Source organism: Crocuta crocuta, unplaced genomic scaffold (assembly GCF_008692635.1).
Source record: "Crocuta crocuta isolate KB4526 unplaced genomic scaffold, BGI_CrCroc_1.0 scaffold41, whole genome shotgun sequence".
Taxonomy (NCBI): domain Eukaryota; kingdom Metazoa; phylum Chordata; class Mammalia; order Carnivora; family Hyaenidae; genus Crocuta; species Crocuta crocuta.
This window is the reverse complement of record NW_027529428.1, coordinates 4,994,615-5,020,825: the sequence shown is the minus strand read 5'-3', so window position 1 is coordinate 5,020,825 and position 26,211 is coordinate 4,994,615. Positions and strand designations below refer to the sequence as shown.

The 26,211-nt window shown below is 43.1% G+C and overlaps 1 protein-coding gene and 1 long non-coding RNA gene across 2 annotated transcripts; both read right to left on the bottom strand.

Moving 5' to 3' along the window:
* Nucleotides 1–1,075: 1,075 nt before the first annotated feature.
* RFK (riboflavin kinase) lies at nucleotides 1,076–6,317 on the bottom strand. The gene is made up of 5 exons (XM_077759290.1): nucleotides 6,033–6,317; nucleotides 5,807–5,981; nucleotides 4,784–4,935; nucleotides 3,195–3,297; nucleotides 1,076–2,424 (listed from the first exon to the last, which is right to left on the bottom strand). Exons 1-5 carry the CDS (start codon nucleotides 6,315–6,317, stop codon nucleotides 2,294–2,296), a joined length of 846 nt encoding a protein of 281 aa, XP_077615416.1. The 3' UTR covers nucleotides 1,076–2,293.
* A 12,168-nt stretch (nucleotides 6,318–18,485) lies between these two features.
* LOC144227626 (uncharacterized) lies at nucleotides 18,486–20,903 on the bottom strand. Its single transcript, XR_013333974.1, has 4 exons — nucleotides 20,784–20,903; nucleotides 20,376–20,660; nucleotides 19,938–20,028; nucleotides 18,486–18,659 (listed from the first exon to the last, which is right to left on the bottom strand). It is a non-coding gene; the product is annotated as an uncharacterized LOC144227626 (long non-coding RNA).
* Nucleotides 20,904–26,211: the final 5,308 nt, after the last annotated feature.

The window sequence follows — 26,211 nt, the reverse complement described above, 5'->3', positions numbered from 1 at the left end:
GAGGTCCAAGGGACGGCGAGTCATGGGGGCCACGGGATGCTGTTCTGGAGCGAGAGTTAGGGGAGGGAACTCACACCTACTTGTACTCCCCTGGCTCTTGTGACTCTAAAATATCATGGGGACCTTCACCCTCAGAAAGCGGGCTTCTGGGGACTCTACAGCTAGTAGGTTCTAGAACTACCACTGCGTGCCGGCTCCCCCTTCCAGATGCCGCCTGCCACCACCACGCGAGCCTCCAACCCGCCACCAAGGAGCCGCCAGCCAACAAAGGAGGGACGCGGGTACACACACGAGGCGAAAGGTGCAAAGGGACACAGGGAAAGAGACGTCACCTGGTCGAGATTTATTTCAAGGCCTGAAGTCATTCAGATTCATCGAGAACGGTACTACTGCAATTTCTCATCGTACGTAGTCCATGTAAATCTTTAACAAGTGTGGATGCCATTATCTCCTGCAACTCACAATGTACAATTCCCAAATCGTAGGGTGACCAGAGCAGAGACGTCTCACACGCTTAGCGAGGACACGATTAGCAGCAGGCTAGGCAAACACATACAAATCTGGTTTTACACTTCCCATGCCAGTTTTTCTCTCTGCTTTATAAAGCCACTAATAATTGAAGCTTCTTTCAAGCGTTTCAGCACTGAATTACATTTCCTAAGTATTTTCATGAAGGAAGGAAGACAAACATTACATTATCTGCCCGAAGTTCATACGCCAAACAGAAAAACACAGTCCAACTAAATTTACCCATGTTTCCCTTCTCCAGATGCTTTAGGGATTTTTCTACTTTAGATGTTTGTTAAAATCAATTCTCTATGCAGATTAGAGACAATGCCTTATAAGGAATTACTTTAAAAATGACCTTCTCTATCATTCCGCTCCCTTCCCCCACGCCAAAACCGGTGCATAAGCGAACCATAGCCCAATGTGTCCAGGGGGCCCCAACAAGCTGTAGTCTCCATTCCCTAAATATCCACAGACTTCAATTCTCCACCAGTATAAATACGCCTCCCAAGTAGCCAAAAACTGCTTCTTAGACAGGAGGAAGAAGAAAAAATGCATCACGGGAAGATTATTACTTAACTAAAACTTTATTACATATGCCTTTTTCCCAAGCAACAAGCACTGTTTAGCATTAAATTACCTTATGCGTCCACAGCTACGACAGTTTATGTTTGCTCAGGAATATATAATTACATTAAAAATAAATAACTGTTTCATAATTTAATTGGCTCTTAAATGGTTTCCCCAGGGGGAAAACAAATGTTTGTGCTCTTCAAAAAACTGGTAGATAAAAATCATCCACTGTGTGCTCACCTTAAACGTGAGGAAACCTAGAGATGAAGGGCTGGGCTTTTTTTTCCCCCTAAAATGCAATACAGCTTTGCCGTAGTCACTGTTCATAGGGCGAAGGGACGGAATGGTAGATACGGATGCCAGCTTTTGTCCAAGCGTGCAGCTGTAGGTTATTTTACATGTAATAGAAGGGGAAAAAAACAAAAACTAAACAAAACAAACCCTGACACTGACAACTGCTTCAAGGAAAACAGAACCAAAGTCAAGAAAAATGCTGAACATCGACCCTAAAAAGGACAAATGTTATACAACACAGATGCCATCTAGAGAGTTAGAAAAAGACTAAGTTTACTGCTTTTGGGGACAATCGATAGGAAGAGGGAGTCTAGACCAATCGGGGCTGAGGCAGCTGTAACAACAATGGAACACAGTACAATGATTTGACCTCATAGAGGAAATGACTAACTACAGTGAAATCCCACATATCTACTATTTGTAATATATTAATATACCAAATATCAAAAATATAAAGTCTGGATTTTTCCTCGTAGGTTCGTAATAAGCTCTCAGAGCTCTGGTGAATACATTTATTTATACACCTTCACTAGTTAGCAGCACGCCCTATGTAGGCACGTACATGCTACTGCTTACCATGAGAATTATGGTCCACATCTCAAAACTAGTGAGTTGCCTTCTTACCCACACTTATATACAGTTCATTCTCATTATAAGACCCTGACCACCTTTCTAGAGGTACATTTCAATGGACATATCACATAAAAAAGCAGCTTGATTTTTAAAATGAATCATTTTAGTACTATAGCATGATGCGCTGGATGTGAACAGCTGAAGCATAATGGGGTAAATACACTGCACTGTTTAATTCACAGCTGTAGGAAAACATTTGATTGTTAAAATCTAACGACTGAGGAGTTGTGAAGAGTAAAATTCTAGAAAACGGTGAATGAATAAATAAGAGTAAGGTGACTTTTCATCAGTGGCCATTCATCATTTTGCTTTTAGGAACCTGGAAGAAAGTATCTTCTTTGAATTTCAAATGTTCTGGTAAATCTAGTCGTTTCTTGGCTTCCTCAATGTCACCTTGAATTGCCGAAATGAGGGACTCTGCAGAGAGAACACAGCAGGCAGACAATGAAAATCATGAAAAACCGCCACAACCCTCTCTCTGCTCCTTGATTCAGACTCTGCTAGAAGCTCACAGGCCTGCAGCGTCTCTAGCACAGGGGTGACGCCCAGTAAATGTTTGTTCCGTCCCTTCTTCCAGACTAAAGTCAAGGTCAATGGCACACAAAAGATGTTCCTCATCTCCTCGCAATTTCTCAGAGAAAGGCATTAGCCAAAGGGTATGTCACAAGTACCAAATGGAAGAAATGCTGAGGATCAAGCCTCTTCAGTATTTACATTTGTAACAGAAACTCTGCTACGGAATTAAAACCACCACACTACGCTAACGTGCTGATGCCATTCCGTTTCAAATACTGCCTTAGTTTGTTACACTTCAAGCTCTGCAAAGCACCCATCATGCATGACAGCACCCTCTCTTGTTCCCTGAAACAGGAAAAGAAAACAAACACTTCCTACTGTTGGGACAGAAGCAGCCAGCGCACTGGGTTTGCATCTAGGCTCCATCACATACTTGTGGATCCTGGGCAAACTACTTAACCCCTCTCTGACGACCTCCTCATCTGTGAACTGGGCAAAGTAATTCCTCATATATTATGGTGGGGAGAAGTGACTCGATTCATGAAGGGCAGGCACTCACAGCGCCTGGCACATACTCAATGCTCAAATGCCATCTCTCCTGCCACCTTGTTACTACGAGAAACATTAGAAGTAGCTGCACTAATACCTCAGAAGACATAATTGGAACTCACCTAAAGAATCAAAGTTCTTTTCAGGTCTGAGGTAGCCGACGATGGCCACGTTGAGGATTTCCCCATAGAAGTCCTCTTTGAAGGTGTGCATGATATGAGTTTCCTAGAGTTAAGAAATGTTGAAAAGATTACCATCTGATCACAGAATACCTGAAACTTGAAATATTGTCTTCACAGTTACGGTGGGGGTGATGAACTCTTACTAAATGTTTAACGACAGGTTAAAATCTAAGTGCAATTTTTTTTCCCTGAATTTTTCCATCAGTCCTGTTTCTGTCTCGACCTTACATGTAAACACTGTAACTGAGTAAGGATGATGTTATGCCACAAATGTTGAACACAATGTTAAGCACTTCTAGGCCATTTCTACTGTTTTTACCAGCACTTAGTCCTGTGGTTTTCCAACTGTGACACACTTCTATAAACTCTTCAAGGAGGATGAAATTTATACCAACTCTGTTTCTGCCATGCACCTGAGCTGACCAAGACTCACCCCTATCTCGCAGATTAAGCTCTTAAGGGGTAGGGGTATTGTGAAAAGAGCAGAAGGGTAAGCCCTCAAGGTAGTTTAAGACGAGAAAAAAAAAAAAAGCATCACCTTTCAATTTTATCAGAAAACACCATTTGTGTAGTAAGCAGTCCCAGCTTAGCAGGATGAGCACGTAATTCAAAAGTGAATGAACTGTATTAAATGTGGCAAGCTCAATTTTATAAAACATGCTCTCACTTTTTAATGTTTATTTTTGAGAGACAGAGAGAACAGAACAAGAGCAGGGGAGGGGCAGAGAGAGAGGGACACAGAATCTGAAGCAGGCTCCAGGCTCTGAGCTGTCAGCACAGAGCCTGACACTGGGCTGAACTCACAAACCATCAGCTCTTGACCTGAAGCGAAGTCTGGATGCTTAACCTTAACCGACTTAGCCCCCTGGTGTCCCGTAGGTAATTCACTTTTATTGCCAGTGAGAGTTAACCCACGGGCAGCTATAAAAATTAATACTGTGATTTTGGCTTGAAACTCCACTTTTTTATTTTCTACAGGTCTTAAAAGATAAGTGTGCCAGAATTTATAACTTTCGGATGTTAAATACAATCCTCACAGTAACCACAAACAAAATATTTATGTCAAGTACACAAAAGGAAATAAGGGAATCAAAATTTGTCACTACAAAACAAAAAGTTAAAATACAAAAGGCAATAGTGGACGAAATAACAAACAAAAAAGGTGTAAGGCATATAGAAAACAGCAAACTAGCAGAAGTCCCTCCTCATCAGTCATTAGCTTACATGTAAAAAGACTAAACTCTCCAATGAAAAGGCAGAGATTGATTAGAAAGGACAATCCAATTATACCCACCTTTTACAAGAGACCGTGCTCTGTAAGAGACTCCCTTTAGAGCCCAAAGGCACAAATACACTGAGCAAACTCTTCCATTCAAACAGTAAGGAAACACCTGAAAATCCTTTAAGTAAGTAAACTGCCAGGAATCCTAGTAATTTGGACTAGGTCGTGTGAGCACCACTGACGAGTTCTACATGCATCCACTACTGAACAGCACCTTAAATCGCTACTCCATTTTCATAACTCTTACCATGGACTTTTTCGTATTTTTGTAGTACGGGTTCCATCCTATGCTCACCACCATCTTATGGACATCTCCACTTCCAACACTGGCCCAACCGTAATAAATGCCAGTGGACACATCAGCTGGAAGGCTGTCAACTACTTGTTCCGGAAAGTTAGCTAAATAACAGAAACAAGTATTAGGAGGGTTAACAGTGTCATGGTAAACAGTTACAAAAACCGCATGCCAGGAAGCCTGGTCTAAATCACTTATGCTCTCAAGAGTCCCAGGCCCCTCCCTTCTATCGTCTGGCTCAGGCTTTTCTTTCTCGCCTTCACGTGAATAGGTTAAGAACAATTAAGTGTACAAAGCTCTTCAAAAAAACCACACACTCTTGATGTAGAAGAAAACAGGTGAACAGCTGGGTGGTGGTGGTTTTTCCCAGGCCTCGTCTTTCTTAAGGAGGTCAGGAATCTCTTTTAATGATTCTTATTTTCAAAATATTTGTGCCTCTGTCCCAAAGCTCAAAGACCAGGGGTAACCCTGGGGTGTGTTTTTAAGGAAGAAATACGCATCATCAGGTCCTGGCTACTGAAACGAACGTCAACAGACCATAAAAGATATCTGACTATCATCCCATTACTAACAAGTCATTTCAAGAGAACAAAAAAACCCTTACGGTCGGCTTGGATACTGAAGCAGACTGGCTCACATTACGTTTTCTTTCTAGCCAGGACGACGCGTGCCAGGCCTGGCGGCTCTAGCTTGGCTGGATAGGGGGGCGGGAAAGAGGGGTCCCGGAACTCAGCTGGGCTTTCTGGCGCCACCACCCCGCAAGCCCGGTCCTCGGTGAGCTCGGAGCCGGGGACAAGGACGAGTTTCCTCAACCCGCCTCGACAAACCAGGAACCGAGCGGAGGGGAGGGCGTCACCTCGGCCCTCGGCCCCAGGTTCCCCGTCTGACGTCCCCGCTCCCGCTTGACCCAACCCCGGGAGTCCGAGGGGTGCTGTGGGTGGGTGGGGGGGCGGGGGCACGACCTTCCGCGCTCACCTGTGGGGATGCCCAGCTGCTTGGAGCCTCGCCCGAAGCCCCGCACCACCTGGCCGCGACAGAAGTATGGCAGGTGCNCGCCGTCGAAGCGGTGCCCGGATCTCCCGGACCCGCCGGGGGACACGAGCGGGAGCTCGGCCGGCCGGGCGGCCGGGAGGGCAGGCGCGCTACGAGCCTGGCGGCGCCGACGACACACCGCAGTGAACCGTCACGGCGCCGACCCAACAGAAGCCGCCGAGTGACTCAGGAGTTGCGTCTCCGCCCGGGAAGCTGCGGCNGAGCCCGCTGGGCTCCCGTAGCCCCGCCCCCGGAGCCGCCGCCCCGCCCCTCCGTGGCTTCTCTCGCCCCAGGCGGTGGAAAGTGTGGCTGGTATCACTCTCAGCTTGCGGGCTGTGAAAGCGCGATTCTCCGACAGCCCTACGTGTCTCTTTTCCCTGTCCTCCGTTTCGTTAACGATCCGGACGCCAGATACTTTCCTTAGCTTCTTGGCAACCGCCAGCTCGATGGTCATTCGTTCGTTCTTTAAACCTTTATTAACGTTTCAAAATTCCAGCTCAAGAACACTTCGTAGAGGAAGCTTTTCCTACTGCCAGGAATGCCCTTCTGCCCATGGTCTGACGTCCTCCCAGAGGGAGCAAGTCCTAGTCTGTAACCCGGCAACCCCAATGACTAGTGCAAGGTTGCAAGAATGCAGTTTTCTCCGAGGAGGGATGCAACTGCCTACCTACCCCTCCCTCTGTGAGGTGTTACCCGGAGACTTTTTTTTTTTTTATTTCTAGGAGAGAGAGACAGCGTGAGCAGGGGAGGGTCAGAGAGAGAGGGAGCCACAGACTCTGAAACAGGCTCCAGGCTCTGAGCTGGCAGTCGGCACAGAGCCCGACGCGGGGCTCGAACCCACGAACCGCGAGATCATGACCTAAGCGAAAGTCGGACGCTTAACCGACTAAGCCACCCAGGCGCCCCGCGGAGACTTTAACAAACCCGACAGAAGGCGTCATCTCTACTGCAGTGCCAGTTTGGGGGCCTTCTGACCCTTGGCGCCGTACACATTACCTAGGGAAGTAGCTCAAGGGAAATTTCTTGCTCACCAGAAATACAAGGGTCAGTCACAAGGTGCATACTCTTGTTGTTGAGAAAGTTTTCATTGTTCTCTTTGCTTCTCTCTATGCATTTGTGTGAAACGCTGTCCAGACTTTGAAGTCACTTCTACCTGACGCATATGTAACTACGATAATGTTTACCCAACGTTAAAATTATAATCTTTCTTTATTGGTGCCTTAATTGGTCTGTGTTGGCAAAGGCTACTTCCCTGACACCAGCATAGCGCATAGTTCATAGCAAGCACTGCATAAGCATTTGCAGGAAGAACGGATTAAAGACCCCTGTGTGTGCCAAGCACAGTGCAGGGTGCTGGGCAGACACAGGTGACAGGGACAAGGTCTTGGCCCTCAGAGACACAGTCTGGTGGGAGAGACTGACTGATAAGCCTGATTCCAGTGCTCTGCTGCTAATACTCCAAGAGCAGTTGGGCAAAGTGCTCCGAAGGCTGCTGAGGAAGCCCACCTCGCAAAAAAGGCATGTTGCAGAGTTAATGACTCGGAGCATAGGTGCCAGGGTTTGAATACAAGCCTTGCCTCATTTAATTGCTGGGTGACCTTGGGCAAAGTACACCGTGTGAATCTCAATGTTCTTATCACCTAAGTGGGAATATTAATACTTTTGTGGGATTTGAAGTGAGATGATGCATGCCCAGCACTCAACAAACTGCCTGGCCTGTCGTGAAGATTATTATCATGTTTGTCATCGATGAGACACCAAATGAGAAAAACCTGGAGGTGAGAGCCCGATGAAGCAGCTCTGAGTGCTAATCCTCCACGCCCCAAGGTTCCAAGGAGGTATGGGAATTAAATGAAATAAATAATTCAGTGAGTCATGGGAGATTTATGAAGGAGGGGGCTTTTAAGAATCAAAGGAGAGGGCGCCTTGGTGGCTCAGTCAGGTAAGTGTATGACTTCAGCTCAGGTCATGATCTCATGGTTTGTAGGTTCAAGCCCCGGGTCGGGCTTTGTGCTGACAGCTTGGAACCTGGAGCCTGCTTCAGATTCTGTGTCTCCCTCTCACTCTGTCCCTCCCCCACACACACTCTGTCTCTCTTTCAAAAATAAGCAAACAAAAGAATCAAAGGAGATAGTGGTACTTACTTTACATACTATCTCATATAATCCTTTTATCCGTTCTGAGGCTAGAGTTAACTCCAACTTAAAGGAAGGAAAGGGAGGGTTGGAGAATTCCTAAGATGGAGCATGTAGGCTCCAATTTTTTTTTAACCCTGTTGTCAATTCAATGACATAATCACTGTGTAATCGACATAGGCTATGGAAGGCCAGCCTGATCCTTTTTCCCTCCTGCTCAAAAACTCCCAATGGCTCCCCATCACTATAAAATAAAAAGCTCTTCAAGAGTTTCCTTCAACTTACCATTCCAGGTTTTATCCCTAAAGTACTTTACTCCTTAAATCAGACCCCTGCACTCCACTTCAGTGGCCAAAGAATATGCTTAAAACAATTCAGGTGATTAGTCTGTGACCTGTACATTTTTCTCTCAGTCGCTTGACTACAAAAATACACAATCCAGCATTCGCACTTACCATTTTGTATGTAAATCTACATTTGAAAGTGTGTATGTGTCTTTATCAAGCTTAGGCTTTTAACCAGCTATTCAGAATATGTATTTTATTTCCCTGTCGGAGCTGCACAAGCAGCATCCTTTCCTCTGCTGGTAGGCAAGGAGCCTACTTCTAGGATGTTAAGTTGTCTATCTGCAGGAAGAAAGATCACAAGTGAGAATTGGGAGCGAGCAGAACGGGGGAGACTTGGGAAGGGAAAAGAGAAGGCCCACCCTAAGTGAAAAATTCTTAAAAATGCATCTACAGAACTCTTAAAATTTAACAATTAGACAACAAACATCACAGGGGCACCTGGGTGGCTCAATTGGTTGAGCGTCAGACCTCAGCTCAGGTCATGATCTCATGATTCGTGGGTTGGAGCCTTGCATCGGGCTCTGTGCTGACAGCTAGCTCAGATCCTGGTTTCAGATTCTGTGTCTCCCTCTCTCTGTGACCCTCCCCTGCTCACATTGTCTGTCTGTCTGTCTCTCTCTCTTAGAAATAAATAAAACATTAAAAAAGAAAAAAAGAAAACCAACAACACAGTTAAAATGAGGTCAAGAGATCAGAACAGACACCTCACCAAGGAAGAAATCAAGGTGACTAATGAGTGTATGAAAGACATTCAGCATCATGGGTCATCACAGGAATTATAAATTCAAACAATAAGATACTGGGGGCCCTGCCTGGCTCAGTCAGAGCATGCAACTCTTGATCTCGGGGTTGTGAGTTCAACCCTTATGTTGAGTGTAGAGATGATTTAAACAAATAAAACTTAAAAAAAAGAATAAGATACTGCTATACACCTGTAAGAATGGACCAAATCCAGAACACTGACAATACCAAATGCTGCTTAGGACATGGAGCAACGGGAACTCTCCTTCATGGCGGTGGGAATGCAAAATGGCACAGCCATGTAGGAAGTCAGTTGGGTGGCATCTTACAAAAACTACCATATGATCCAGCAGTCACACTCGTTGGTATTCACCCAAAGGAGCTGGAAACTTATGTTCACACAAAAACCTGCCAAAGCTTGGAAGTAACTAAGACGTCCTTCAGTAGGTAAATGCATAAATGATTCGTGATACACTCATAGCCTGTGGTGTTATTCAGCAGTAGAAAGAAACGATCAAGCCCTGAAAAGACATGGAGGAACCTTAAATGTATATCATACTAAGTGAAAGAAGCCAGCCTGAAAAGGCTGTATATGACATGATTCCAGGTATAGGTCATTCTGATAAAGGCTAAACTCTAGAGTAAATGGATCAGTGGTTGCCAGGGGTTTAGAGGAAGGGAGCGAGGAATAGGTGGAGAGCAGAGGACTTTTAGGGCCGTGAAACTCTTCTAATAGAGTAATAATGATGGATCTAGGATGTTATGTATATGCCAAAACGCATAGAACAGTACAGCGCAAAGAGTGAGCCCTAAGGTAACCTATGAACTTTAGTCAATAATGATATACTAATATTGCCTTATAAATGATAACAAATGCCCCCCCACAGGCAAGATGCTAATAATAAGGGAAACTGGGGGGGGGGCGGCGGCAAGAAGGGGGGAAAAAGGGCTATATCTGAGAACTCTCTATACTTTCCATTTAATTTTCTGTAAGCCGAAAGCTGCCTTAAAAAATAAAGTGTTTTCAAAACAATAATAGTCTATTTTAAAAAAATGCATAAAAAATGCTGCCCTTTAAGTCTGACATCGGAGTTCACACCCTGCATTTGCAAGCAGTCCCCGAGTCTCTCCCAACCATCTTTCTCCCTCCTGAGTCTAAGTCACCACCTGGCATCGGCAGCAGCCTCTTTTCCATTCACCCAGCCTTAGATTTGACCCCAGTGAATCCCAAGGTGCAGGGACCTTTGTCACGATCTGATCGAGCCCCATCAGCAGCCCTTCCATATTTCTCATTACCCTAGCATAAGTGTAGACAAAACCATCATTTGCAGGGCCCTCCCCATCACCCTCCCCGGCCTCTGCCTCCATGCTCTATCCAGGAACTCGCCCGAACTCTAACACACTCCTGGGCCTTTGCACCAACAGGCTTCTGAGCGTGAACCAATGCTACAGTGGACCAGAGAGGGGAGGGAGCCCCATGAAGGTCAACTGGGACCGTGCTTTCCAGAGAGGTGAGGCTTGAGCTGGACCCTCAGGATGGCTGTGAATTAGCCAAACAGGGAGGAGGAAGGAATGGTGTGAAGCCGGGGCCAGGCTCCATTCGTCTCATTCCTGAGATGGGAATGTGCCATATGCATACTAGAGCAGAAGATTCTATGTGAGGTAGAGCTCACTAGTAGGCAAAAGCGGAACCCTGGCTTTACCCCCTTTTTAGGCGCCTCAATTCACCTCTTTGTATCCCAGTTTCCTGACTGGAAGATAGGGATAACAATGGCCACCTCAATAAGCACTGGAAAGATTTACGAGTTAATGCATGAAAACCACTAAGTCAGTGAGTGTTTCATGCATAGTAAGCCTTTGGTATTAGCTATCACTATTAAGCTTACCTGTTGGTCTGTTGGAGAGTTTATTTTAAACAGACTACAATACAAACGTGCTGGCTGAGGGATACGTTGTCTTCAGAACGCCACCCTTGACAACAGACGTGGAAAATCTCACGCAAAATCCCTATATGAAAAAGAAACAAAGAAAAATGATATCTTAGGGGCGCCTGGGTGGCTTAGTCGGTTGAGCGTCCGACTTTCTCTTAGTTCATGATCTCGCGGTTCATGGGTTCGAGCCCTGCGTCGGGGCTCTGACTGCCAGCTCAGAGCCTGGAGCCTATTTCAGAGTCTGTGACTCCCTCTCTCTCTGACCCTCCCCTGCTCACGCTGTCTCTCTCTCTCCTAGAAATAAATAAAAATATTTAAAAAGAAGAAAAATGATATTTTACTACCTCACATGTGTTTTGTAGTTCAGACTTGGACATTTTACTTTGTATGGTATAAATTCACTCAATGAGGACCCATTAACATGCTGACAGTCTCAAATACGTTCAAATTTGGATCATATCACTTGTATATGCTTTTATAACAATCAATTCAGAAAATACATATTTTTAAAGAATACTAGGTAAACAAAATTGACAATATATTTTACAAATTACCGACCTGGCCTATCATTTTGCAGAAAGGGAAACTGAGACCTGGAGCGTGGGACTTGGTTAAATCATAAAGAATATGAAAAATCTAGGAGTAGCAGCAAGTCATCCAGTCGAGAATTTTGTCTTTGCCAGTGGACCTTAAGAACACCCCTTCTGGGAGAGTTAACTCATCTCCTGGTCTTTCTAGACCCATCTATCCCATAATAACCCATAATGAAAGGTTTGCTTAGTCAATTAATAAATACACCTCTCACGTGGAAATGGATGGTTGTCAATAGTACTAATAATTTTTATACCTCTTTGGAATATAAACATAGTTTTATCATCTTCTAGCCATACGGGACATTAATAACACTTCTGGAATTTCTGACCCTCATGTCAGGCCAGGCCTGGAGACCAAGAGCCGACCTGAAAAATCAGATTTGGAAAAATTCACTCCTTCATTCATTATGCTGCTTCAATAGAGGTACATTCCAAATCTAGATTGGGATGGTTACTGGAGTGCCTGGGTGACACAGTTGGTTAGCATCTGACTCTTGATCTCGGCTCAGGTCATAATTTCACAGGTCCTGAGTTTGAGCCCCACATCGGGCTCTACACTGATGGTGTGGAGCCTGCTTGGGATTCTGTCTCTTCTTCTCTCTGCCCCTCCCCTGCCTGTTCTCTCCCTCTCTCTTTCTCTCTCAAAGTAAATAAGCTTCAAAAAATTTTTAAAATTGGGATTTTAAAAATTGGGATGATTACTAATGAATTATTCCTCCCATAATTGGAAAAAATAAAAATGCATTGTTAGATTCTTCCCATGAGGAAAAAAACAAAAACAAAAACAAAAAAACGGGAATAGTTCCATTCCTTGTGCATCCACAAGGTGGCATATTACCACTTTGTTTTTCACTTCGCTGATACTTGCCATCGGAAATGCAAACAAAAAAAGTAGAGTTAAGGAACAGTATTCATTTCAGGCACCATGCTATGCACAGGGGAGTTCTATACTCAGCAGAAGAGTTTGGCTTATTCACTGCTTCATGCCCTTGGACTTGGTTCTTTGGTGAGGCATGACCACAGCACTGTCTCCTCAGTCGCAAAAGTAGTTGATAGCATTGTTTTAATTTCAAAACTTATGACTTTTTATTTTTATTTTTTTAAGATGTTCTTTTTAAGTAACATGCACACTCAACGTGAGGCTCGAACTCACAACCCTGAGATCAAGAGTCTCATGTTCTACTGACTGAGCCAGCCAGGCACCCCGAAAAACTGATTTTTGAAGCTTCCTTTTGAATATATGTTTCATTAAGTAGAAGGTGGAGAAGAGAAGCCAGAGTTATACAGTGAAAGAATTCAGACTTCTTTCCCATCAAGAAATTATTTAATTTTATTTATTTTATTTATTTTTTATTTTGAGAGAGAGAACGTGAGCAGGGGAGGGTCAGAGAGAGAGGGAGAAAGAGAATTCCAAGCAGGCTCCAATGTGGGGCTCGAACCCACAGTGAGATCATGACCTGAGCCGAAACCAAGAGTCAGGCGCCTCACCTACTGGGTCAAACGGGCACCCCTCCCTTCAACAAATTATTTTAAGTTACATGTTTAAATCACATATTTGGTATTGAACAAAAAGATGTGCTAAAAATTTCTGAGAAGAGGGTAAGAGAAACTTCCTGGTGCCCTGGCGTATTTTCACAATAATTCGTAAATACGTTTCAGATTCAGGAGATAAATTTCCACGTCCTTTCAGAAAGCTTCTCCTTGTAAGGCAGGATGCGGTCACCCATAACAGTAGCCATTCCTCAGCTTCGGTGAGAACTCCTATCCTGTGTTCTCTCGTCTTCACCACACCTGTGCCACCTGAGAACCATGGCAAAAACACTGACGTCACCAAAAGAAATGACATTCTTAATCATTTCACTTGGTCTCTGCAGTTACTGGTGTTTTCTTTTTCCTTTTTCACAATTAAGACAGAAAATGTTATGAGCTGCCATCTGATTGATATTTCACAATCAAGATAGAAAATGTTAGGGGCAGCCAAATAACACAGGTGCACAGAAAACGTCTCTAATTTGCTGAGTGGTTTTCGGTATGGACTACAGCTGGGTTTTGAAGGGAGAGGAAGTATACAGAGAGTGGTTCTTATTGAAAAGCTGTCACCGGATGAATAAAATACAGTGTGGCAATTTAAAAATGCCCACAAATTCTTTGTCATTTCCTTCTATAGAAAGGAGGGACCCATTTCCCTGCCCTGTTAAACTGACTCAGACCTGTAATTTTGCCGGATAGAATCAGGCAGAAGTGTAAACTCATAGGCGACTCTCAAAGACACTTCATCTGCTGTCAGTGCTCTCTCTTTTTCTTTTTTTAATTTAACATTTATTCATTTTTTAGAGATGCAGTTAGCACAGAGCCCGACTCCGGTCTCGAACCTACAAACTGTGAGATCATGACCTGGGCTGAGGTCGGATACTTAACCGACTCAGCCACCCAGGCGCCCCTCAGTGCTCTTACCCATGTGAGGAGTCCAGCTACCCTCCCTGACACAGAGCCATGGAGAGAGAGGCTTGAAGTATCTTGGACATTTCCACCCCAACTGAGCTCCCAGAAGAAGAAACAGGAAACTGAGCCCCAGCCAACCCACAGAATCATGAGCTATAGTCGTTTTAAATCCTTCAGTTTGGGGTGTTTGGTTCTGCTGAAATAGAGAGCCTAACAGTTAACAGCCTGTGAGCTCTATTTTGCCAACACTGTTCGTCCTTTTAAGTAGACTTTGGTTTTTAGAGCTGTTTTAGGTTCACAGCAAACAAAACAAAACAAAACACACACACAAAAAAAAAACCCAGCAGAAAGTATGGAAGGTACAGAGAATACCGACACACCCACCTTCCCCCACAATCAACATCCTGCCCAGGATGGAACCTTTGTTACAATGGATGGGCCAACATCAACCCATCATTTGCACACAAAATTCACGTCATTCTGGATGTTGTACATTCTATGCATTTTCGACAAATGTAAAATGATATATATCCCGCATTGGAGCGTCATACAGGATACTTTACTTCCCTAGAAGTCTTCCCTGCTCTGCCTATCCATTCCGCCCGCCCCCCCAACCCTCCCTTCCCCGCTGTGACCCCAGCAACCGCTGATCTTTTCCCTATCTTCACAGTCTTGCCATTTCCGGATGTCATATGGTTGAAACCACAGTGTGTAGCGTTTTCTTCTAAATGTGTTAAGGTGTGTCTTATGCCCAGAATGTGGTTCTTTTTGGTGCACATTCCACGTTAATTTCAGAAGAATGTGCACTCAGCTGGTGTTGGCTGAAGGAGTCTATAGATGTCAGTTACATCCAGTTGATCGATGGTGCTTTTGAGTTCAGCCACGTCCTTGCTGATTTTCTGCCTCCTGGGTCTGTTTCTGATAGATGGGTGGTAACATCTCCAAGCATAATAGTAGATGTATCCACATCTCCTTCAAGTTTTATCAGTTTTTGCCTTGTGTATTTTGATGCTTTTTGTTAGATGCATATTCATTAAGGATTGTTATATCTTCCTGGATAATTGACCCCTTTATCGGGGCACCTAGCTGGCCCAGTCAGTGGAGCATGTGATTCTTGATCTCAGGGTTGTGCGTTTGAGCCTCAGGTTGGGTGTATAGATTACTTAAAGGAGCGCCCAGGTGGCTCAGTCAGTTAAGCATCCGACTTCGGCTCGGGTCCTGATCCTGTGCTTCCTGGGTTCGAGCCCCGCTTCGGGCTCAGTACTGACGGCTTGGAGCCTGAAGCCTGCTTCGGATTCTGTGTCTCCCTCTCTCTGCCCTTCCCCTGCTTGCACTCTGTCTCCCCAAAATAAATAAATATTTAAAAAAATTTTTTATATAAAAAAGATTACTTAACAATTTAAAAATCTTTTTTAAAAATGACCCCTTATCATTATAGAATACTTGTCTTTACCCCTGGTAATTTTCCTTGCTCTAGAGTCTGCTTTGTCTGGAATTAATATAGCTACTCCCACACTCATTTACTTAGTATTAGCACGGTATTTATTTCTATATGCTTTCACTATTCATTGATATATGTCTTTATATTTAAAGTGGATTTCATGTAGACAACATATAATTGGATCTTTTTTTTGTTTTTTGGTCACTCTGACAATCTTGGCTTTTAATTGGTGTACTTAAACTATTGGCGTCTAAAGTGATTTTTATATGACTGGATTAATATCTACTGTACTGTTTGATAGTTTCTACTCATTGCACCTGTTCTTTGTTCCTATTTTGTATCCCTTTTTTTTTTCTGCTACCAGTGGTTTTAACTGAACATTTTATAGGATTCCTTTCTCTCTTTCCTCAGCCTATTATACTTCTTTAAACTAGAATCCGTATTAGACACTTAAAACTAATCCCACTCTACTTTCAAATAACACTATATCGCTTCACAGACAGTAAAAGTACTTTATAATAACAAAACATTCCTAATTCCTCCCTCCTGTCCTGTGCGTTATCTCAGTTACTCATTTTGCGCCGCTTAAAAGCATACAGTTGAACAAAAATCTAAATGGCTGCATTAATGCTTCAGGGAGGCTCGATTTTTAACTAAGTAACCTTTTTATTCTCTTCTGCAAACCGCCCCTTTTCCCTCCTTAGCCTTTTGTTTTAAAGACTGGGTACCACCTTGAAAATGAGTAATGAGACTTGCAATACCTACACAATTCCTGTCAAAATCAATTAGATTCTGTATTTTCCTATAAAACCTTCTGGCCCCTTCCTCCAGGGGGGCTTGCAGTGTTTGAAGGCCAGATCCTCTGCAGCCTCCTTTGCCTGGCAAAGCAATAAAGCTATTGTTGCTTATTGTCGCAAACTCTGTGTTCTCTGGTGTATTTTGGCTCTGAAGCAAGAAGCATGGAGGTCAGTTTTCGACAATCTTACTTATACATAAATATGTATATATAATCAAATACATTGTTGCTATTATATTTTGAACAATCGTTTGTTGGATCTATTAAGAATAAGAAAAATAAGGGGCACAGTCTGTAGAGACTACTGATATTGGGGTTGTGAGTTCAAGCCCTATATTGGGTGTAGAGATTACTTAAAAATTAAGTCTTTAGCAGGGGCACCTGTGTGGCTCAGTTGGTGAAGCATCTGGCTTCAGTTCAGGTTATGATCTCATGGTTTCCGGGTTCGAGCCCCGCGTTGGGCTCTGTGCTGAGCGCTCAGAGCCTGGTGCCTGCTTCAGATTCTGTGTCTCCCTCTCTCTCTGCTCCTCCCCTGCTTGTGCTCAGTCTCTCTCTGTCTCTCTCAAAATAAATAAATTTCAAAAAAATTTTTTAATAAAATAAAATCTTAGAGGCTCAGTTGGTTAAGCTTCTGACTCTTGATGTCAGCTCAGGTCATGATCTCATGGTTTGTGCATTTGAGCCCCACAGGGATTTTCTGTCTCCCTCTCTCTCTGCTTCCCCCCACCCCCACTCACATGTTCACCTTCTCTCTTTTTCTCTCTGTCTCTCAAAAATAAAATAAACTTGAAAACATAACAAAATTTAAAAATAAATACATAATGTAAAAAGAATAAGAAAAATTAAAGTCTTTACTTACCTTATTCTTTCTCTACTGCTTTTCCTTTTTCTATGCATATCCAAGGTTCTGACTGATATCATTTTCTTTCTCTTTAAAGAACTTCTTGTACTATTTCTTGGAAGGCAGGTCTACTGACGAATTTCTTCAATATTTATTTTTCTGAGCAAGTCTTTGATTCTCCCACGCTTTTGAGGGATAATTTCACAGGACACAGAATTCTAGGTTGGTGGTTTGTTCCTTCGAACACTTTAAATATTGCACTCTGCTCTCCTCTATCTTGTTTCTGAGGAGAAATCGGACATAGTTCTTACTTTGCTCCTGTGTAGGTGGGGGTGTTTTTATCTCAGGCTTCTTTTAAATTTTTTTTTTGTCTTTAATTTTTTGCAGTTTGAAGATGATATGCCTAGGCCTAGTTCTCTTGACATTTATCTTGTCTGATGTTCTCTGCACTACCTGAATCTGTGGTTTTGTGTCTGACATTAATTTGGGGAACTTTCCGGTCATTATTGCTTCATATATTTCTTCTTCTTTTTTTTTAATGAATGTGTTTTTTAAAACATTGTTTTTATTTTGAGAGAGAGGGAGAGAGAGAGAGTGCATATGAGTGGGTGAAGGGCGAGAGAGAGAGAGAGAAAGAGAGAGAGAGAGAATTCCAAGCAGACTCCATGCTGCCAGCACAGAGCTCTATNTTTCCGGTCATTATTGCTTCATATATTTCTTCTTCTTTTTTTTTAATGAATGTGTTTTTTAAAACATTGTTTTTATTTTGAGAGAGAGGGAGAGAGAGAGAGTGCATATGAGTGGGTGAAGGGCGAGAGAGAGAGAGAGAGAGAGAAAGAGAGAGAGAGAGAGAGAGAGAATTCCAAGCAGACTCCATGTTGCCAGCACAGAGCTCTACTGGGGGTTCGATCCCACCAACCATGAGATCATGACCTGAGCTGAAATCAAGAGTTGGATGCTTAATCAACTGAGCCATCCGGGCGCCCCTGCTTCCAATATTTCTTCTGTTCCTCTATCTTCTTCTCTGGGAGACCCATTATGCATATGTTACATCTTCTGTTACAGTTGATTTTTTTTCTTTTAGCTCTAGCATTTCTTTTTTATTCTTTCTTAGAATCCCCATCTCTCTAATTACATGTGCACCTATTCTTGTATGCTATCTACTTTCTCCATTAGAGCCCTTACATAATAATCTTAGTTGCCTGAAATTCACAATCAGATCATTCCAGCATCCCCGCCATATCTAGATCTGGTTCTAATAGCTGCTCTCTCTCTTCAATCTCTATTTTTTGCCCTTTAGTATACACTGTAATTTTTTGTTGGAAGTCAGACACGATACACTGAACAAAAGAAACTGCTGGAAGTGGGTCTTTATTAGTGTGGTGGTAGGATAATCAGGGAGGGGAAATATTCTACAGTCCTATGGTTAGGTCTTTGGTGTTTGGTGAGCCCCAAACCAGGGCTGTTTAGTAAGGCTTGTTATGCAGATGTCTTCCCATTGGTAAGAGTTGTTAAGGTTCCTCCAATCCCTAGCACGAGGGAGAGAGAGAGACATTTTTACAAATAGAAATTTCTTCTATAAATATGCCTTCTTTACAAAAGGAAGCCTGTGCCCCATTTTTAAAGCTTTTCTATTACCTGCTGATTATCCATGGCTGTTAGCTCAAAATAAAGCATGTGCCAAAGAGGCATAATTTTGCAGTGGCATATTCTGATATCCCTCACTATGTGGAATTCACAAAGGAAACTGCTGACAATTAGACAACCCTTGACTCCCCCATCCAAATCAGGTTTAAAAAAAACTGTAGGGGCACCTGGGTGGCTCAGCCGGTGAAGCGTCCAACTTCGGCTTAGGTCATGATCTTACAGTTCGTGGGTTCAAGCCCCACATCAGGCTCTGTGCTGACAGCTCTGAGCCTGAAACCTGCTTCAGTTTCTGTACCTCTCTCTCTCTCTCTCTCTCTGCCCTTCCCCCACTCGCACTCTTTTTCTCTCTCTCTTAAAAATAAACATTTAGGGGCGCCTGGGTGGTTCAGTCAGTTAAGTGTCTGACTTTAATGATTTCCTACTATAGTTAGAAAAGCTCTGACTTGAAAAATACAATTAATATATCCATAGCGTTAATATTAGTTGCTTCGTTAAGACCTTGGTCCTTTTTATCTCATTTGATTTCTACATATACCAAACTATTCCAATTCCTCTAGCAATATGCATAATGTAATTATTCATCAGTATCAAAATATAAACTTTAATATAGAGGGAAATTAAATGACCTTCCTTGCCCTAGCAGGGTGAATAAGAAGTTTATATTAAATCTGTTATCTTAAAAACAAGTTGCATCATGATGTCAAAAGACTCTTTTGGTGTAAAATTAACCTCTATTCTAAAAAGTTTACTTAACTGCTCTAAATTTTTGAAGAAGTTTTATTAAAAATATGAAAAGAAAGGGATCAAATTTCATACATAACCTGTGAGCTTTGCTTAGAAGATTGAGCAATTTTTAATGAAATGGAAGCAAGGTCTTTGTTTTGAAAAATAGTAGAAGGTAAACTCTCAACAGTTAATGAGTAAGGTAAATAGATACAAAGAATAATTTAATCATTGCACTAAAGTATTTCCTTCCACCCTCCTCAAAACAAAACTCCAGGAGATTTCTTGTTTGTCTTTCCATCGTGATTTCCTGGCTCTGCCCTCAAATCACCACTATTCAATGTTTTGAGTTCCATCGCCAGACTTGCCCTCCCACATCCTGGCAATAAGAGAGGACAAACACCACCACAGAGACCTCATATTTAATCAGAACAAACCTTGCAAGGCTTCCTGTTTGTTTACATTGCGATGTAGACATTATTATTACTTTCATTTTTGAAGAGAATGAGAATGCTTCTTTTGTGATACCTGGCAATTAAAAAGGTACGAATCACATAGGGTCATGAATTTGTCCTCTCCCTGCCTTAAATCTAAACAATGAGATAGGAAACGACCTCAATTATTAAATGATTTCGTTGAAATCATGTAGCATTAGTTATTGTTAAGAAGCAAGACAATAGGCCCTAAATGAAGCCACTTGTGCTAAGCTCCACTTCGCAAAACCAAGACTTAATTTAATTACAGTTTTGTCTTGCGAATGAATGGAATCTTCCACCAGTCAATTAGGAATCACCTGATCAGCACTGGTTAGGTCATCTGCCTGATAGATCCCTGCCATCCCCCAAAGGAAATTGACCTCGTAATAACCAACCTACTTTTTTGGTCCAGTATGACTTCCTTATTCCTGCTCCCTTCTGCCTATAAAAGTCTTTCAGGTCGTCCAGCCCCTCAAAGCTTTCCATCTCAAAGGTTGGTTGCTCTCTGATTCGAATTGAATTTTGCTCCAGTAAACCCTTAAAATGCTTGATGGGCCTCTGTTTATCTTCAACCACTATGAAGTTCATAAAATTATTTGCCTTCGTGACTCCAAGTAAAATAAAAGGCAGGCATTATGGTTCACAGAGACAGCAAAAGTAGCACGTGGATGAAGAAGACCGTCGCTGTAGAAGACAACAAAATGCATGCTCAACCTTTTTCATCCACCTCAGTGTTCATCACAGTGTATTTCCCCAGCAGCTCACTGCATTGCGGCAAGATTATGAAAATTCTGACACATTACTCACATTTGCGATTGTTTTGTGGGCTTCCGCATAATCTGTATAACTTCAACAATCTCTCTTTCCATCCTCTATTCATAATCCCTTCTAGCTTGTTATGATCTTCACCATCTTGAGAAGGAAAGCCAGCAAGAGCAGACTTAAAAAAAAAAGAAGAGCCAGCCAGATGTCTGGGGCCAGATACTCACTCCCCCTTGCATGCTTTTGGCTTCTGGAATCTTGCTTGCCTCTCGCATCAGCCAACTGCTCCGGTAGCACAACTGATAGCGCCCCCTCATGCACCTAATAATGTTTCCAACTACCCAGAAGCTCGCCAGGCATACAAGAAGGCCGGCACTAGGCCTCGGGGCTCAATCTTTGGAGGTGACCCCTCTGTGCCAGCATCGATGCGAAATACACGTTTTCTTTCCGATTCCCCGAGTGTGTATCGCTTGTCTCTTCCTGGGAGCCGAGTATCTGCTGTAACAATCTTACTTACATAATTGTTGGTTGATGCCTGGCACAGAATTGTTACTTAAATATTTGTTGAATGGGGCTCCTAGATGGCTTAGTCAGCTAAGCGTCTGACTTTGGCCCAGGTCACGATCTCACGGTTCGAGAGTTTGAGCCCCCCAAAGCTCAGAGCTTTCTTAAGGTCCTCGATCTCCCTCTCTGTCCACCCCTCCCCTGTTCTCTTTCTTTTTCTCTCTCTCTCTCAAAAATAAATAAATCTTTAAAAATTTTTAAAAAATATTTCTTGTATGGGGGCGCCTGGGTGGCTTAGTCGGTTAAGCGTCCGACTTTCGCTTAGGTCATGATCTTGTGGTTCATGGGTTCGAGCCCCGCTTCGGGCTCTGTGCTGACTGCCAGCTCAGAGCATCGAGCCTGTTTCAGTCTATGACTCCCTCTCTCTCTGACCCTCCCCTGCTCACGCTGTCTCTCTCTCTCCTAGAAATAAATAAAACATTTAGAAAAAAAAAAATATTTCTTGTATGAACGAATAAAACAAAAAATAACATTGTTTAAAATGTAAATTGTTTACAGTGTAAATCAATTGTTTCCGTCTGCAGCAATGGTATGCATCATATCGTTACCCTCTCACTCATTTACTCCAAATGTAATATAGCCCTACCATAACAATAAAAAAATGTTTAAATATAACATTTAAAAGAACTAATTTGTTTGACTATGTTATATACATGCATGTGGTATAAAATTAGAAAGGTACAAATTTTATAGAGTGAAAAGGAAGTTTTCACCATCACCACCACCCTCTGGCCTCCAGCCACCAAATTTTCCTTTTTCCAAGTCATCACAATTACCAGTTTCAAAAAGATCTCTCTCTCTCTCTCAAGTAGCCTCCACACCCAACATGCGGGGCTTGAATTCATGGCATCCCCAAGAAGCCTTAATAAATAACTGAATTACCAAATTTGTCTCCCCCAAATAGCATGTTCCTTACATATGTGCAACACGAAAGGGACAGATAAACTTGTGGGGATGAGCACTGGGTGTTATATGGAAACCAACTTGACAATAAACTATTTAAAAAAAAGGGGGGACAGATAATGTTACTGATTTCTTGGGGTGCCTGGGTGGCTTAGTCGGTTGAGCGTCCGACTTTCGCTTAGGTCATGATCTCACGGTTCGTGGGTTCGAGCCCCGCGTCGGGCTCTGTGCTGACTGCCAGCTCAGAGCCTGGAGCCTGTTTCAGAGTCTGTGACTCCCTCTCTCTCTGACCCTCCCCTGCTCACGCTGTCTCTCTCTCTCCTAGAAATAAATAAAACATTAAAAAAAATTTTTTTTAAATGTTACTGATTTTTTTCGTGCCTCCAGGAGATGGGTATTCCAAAACTTTTCTAATAACATAAGCTATAACATAGATGCATAAAATCCATAGAAATGAGTCAATGAGATGCTATGATTAAACTTTCCAATGTGGAATGGCAAGGCATTTTTTGAGGTAGAATCTTTATGTTTCTTTGCTTCTGAAACAATTTAATCAAAAGCTTTTTTTTCCCCTCAAAACTGACCAAGCCGGTTCACAGTGGAATGTACCTTATGAGAACTGCATGTTGAGGGGAGCCTGGGTGGCTCAGTCGGGTAAGGAAGTCTGAGGTCATGATCTCGAGGTTTGTGAGTTCAAGCCCTGCATGGGCTCTGTGCTGACAGCTCAGAGCCTAGAGTTGCTTCAGATTCTGTGTCTCCCTCTCTTTCTGCCTCTCCCCTGCTGGTGCTCTGTCTCTCTCTCAAAAATAAATAAATATTTTAAAAAAGGAACTGTATGTTGACATTTTCCTTTCCACCTTGCATTCAGCACAAGGTGGTAGAGATTCCCAAGTGTGGTTCACGTTTGAATCAAAGGTAGTAGCAGTTGACCACTGATATATTTTCTAAATTGTGATGTTTTCTAAGGAGTCATCAGAGGTGGGGGAAAGAAATAAAGAGGGTGCTTTCCCAATCTTCTGAAATGAATAGCCATCCTCACTGATAGACAAAAACCAGCCTGGCTGAGTGTTATGAAAAGTCTCCAGCAGTTCGATACTTAAAATGTCTTTTCTTCTTTCCAAGGATAAACAGAACCTATAAAATAAAGTATGTGTATGCGGCAGAGTGCTCTGAGTAATAGAGAACTGGGTGATAGGTAGCTAAATCTTTTTTTTTTTTAGTACACTATTCAAAGTCAAAAGTCCAAAAGTTACATACTAGTGTGAAGGCAACCATGATTCATTAACCCTGCTCAGAAAACAGCAAAAATGAAATCCGTCAACCTATAGGTTGACAAATTTTGACAAATCAATAATCAAATGTACTTTTCTAGAGCTTTCAGTAAAAAAACTTTCTTTGAACAACCACAAAAATTCACATTGAAAACATTACCAAAAACATTTATCCAAAATATGGGCTATCAAGTTTAAGCAACCAGCTATTTAGGAAAAAATGAAATTAACTCCATACTTCATAGCACACACAAAATGAATTCTATCTGGAAAAAAATATTTAAATGTAAAAAGGAGGCACCTGGGTGGCTCAGTCCGCTGAGTGTCGGACTTCTGCTCAGGTCATGATCTCACAGGTTCGTGGGTTCAAGCTCCACATCGGGCTCACTGTCCCCCTCCTTGCCCCTCCCCTGCTCACATTCTCTCTTAAAAATAAATAAACATTTTTAAAAATGTAAAAATAAACGGTGCTTACATGTAAAAAATATACTGTAAAAGTAATATAAATTATAGGCAATATGTAGCCATAAATCATAAGTAAAAGTTTCTTTGTGTGTATTAGGTTTATAGACATTTATAAAGCTTTTTGGGACCCTCAATGCAGAAAACTACAAAGGAAACATTGTTTCATTTGACTACATAAAACTTCTGCATGGAAACAAAATCCTGTATCACATGTAAGTTAAATAACCAGTGACAAACTGGGAAAAATACATTGTCGAAGTAACTTACTAGGCCCAAGATGAAGGGGCTAGTCCCACCCAGACTGCCATATCAGCAAAGCAAAACTTAAATGCCTTTCGTTTCCCTGTAAATGATCCCAATGTAGACCATGAAGTCTATTGTCTGGCCCCCTTCCTTCATTTTGACCATGGGCTCGTGGGGGTCTAGTTGNGGCAGAAATGGAAGGAGTTCTGAATTTTCTTGGAGGACGGAGGGTGCTTTTATTCTTCTGTGAGGTCTTCTTCATCTGTGCCACTAAGACCCTACATTGTCCCTTACTATTAACACAGAACCCAACCCAAGGAGGCTTGACTTGGGCTATTTCCAGTCACTGATCCATGTATGGGAATTGATCTGGGTGGTCGGGGTCTCCAGTATCTGCTTTACAGACAGCTCGGACTGTGGGGACATCTAGGGTGCCCACAGGGGGCCAGCCTACACCGAACATAGGTCATTCTAATTCAGAGTGTGTGTAATTTCCTGGGAGTAATTTGACCCCATAGTCACCTGAAACTCCCTTTTTAAAATTCATTTTTAAAATATTTTAAATGTTTATCTTTTCTTTTTTTCTTTTTTTTCTTTCTTTTCTTCCTTTTTTTTTTTTTTTTTTTCTTGAGACAGAGAGAGACACAGAGTGGGAGCGGGGAAGGGGCAGAGACAGAGGGAGACACAGAATCCAAAGCAGGCTTCAGGCTCTGAGCTGTCAGCACAGAGCCCGATGTGGGGGACCCAAACTCAAGAACCGTGAGATCATTGACCTGAGACAAAGTCAAATGCTTAACTGACTGAGCCACCCAGGCTCCCCTAAAGTTCTTAATCATACACACCAAAACAGTTGGTTTTGCAGAATTTCCCCCCATCCTGGTATCCTAGATGGGTCCCTCCCAATTTTCGTTGTGGCAGGACAAACACGATGGTAGGCGTCATCTCATCTACTTGGCCACTCCCATCTCGAGGATTAGACGCCTCTTAGCATTGCCAGATCAGTATAAACCGCCAACTGGTATCAGGCTTGTGTGGATCTGATTCCGCCTTGAGCTGCATGAGGTCGTCATGCAATCACAGGGTAGGACCCACTGAGGCTCCGGAGCCGAGACCGTGGAGCACGGGCACTCACACACACATTCAGACAGATTGCACACTACCACCCAGGACTTCCCTGTCCGATGCGACGATTATGTCGCCCAGGAGGTGATCAAGCTCCACTTCTGCTTCGGTCTGAAATCCCCGGGGACCCTTACCGATCCAACGTTCTGGGACAGGCCTTTTCTGTTCTCCCTGGAGTCCGTTCGAGTGCAGCTTTGCCGACTATTGTCAGCCAGCAAGGTCACCCCCAAAGGCTGAGCCGCAAGCCCTCGTGCAGCCCTTCTTGTATGCCGGGCTAGCTTGCCGGCACTTGGAAACATTCTACTGGCTGCCCGGGGAGCAGGGGGCGCTATTGGTTGCGCTACCCAGGGCAGTTGGCTGATGCAAGAGGCAAGCAAGATTCCAGAAGCCAAAAGCATGCAAGGGGAGTGTCAGGCTCGGACATCTGGCTGGCCCCCTTTTTTTTTAAATCTCCTCTTGCCGGCTTTCCTTCTCAGGAAGACCACGTGAAGACACAGGAGAACACAGCCATCTACAAGGCAAGGAGAGAAGCCTCTGAAGAAAGCAATTCTGTTGGCACCTTGGTCCTCAGACCTCCTGCCTTCATAATTGTGAGAATGTACATTTCTGTTGCTTCCACCACCCAGTCTGTAGAGTTCTGTTCTGGTGCCCGAGCAAAGGAGTACATCATCACCATGATAAAAAGAATGCAAATACAGGGGTGCCTGGGTGGCTTAGTCAGTTAAATGGCTCTTGACTTCGGGTCAGGTCAGGATCCCACAGTTCCTGGGTTCTAGCCCCATGTTGGGCTTAGTGCTGGCAGCATAGAGCCTGCTTGGGGTTCTCTCTCCCCGCTGCTCTGTCCCATTCTCTCTGTCCCTCCCTTGACTCGCATGTTCTGTCTCTCTCTCTCAAATAAACAAACT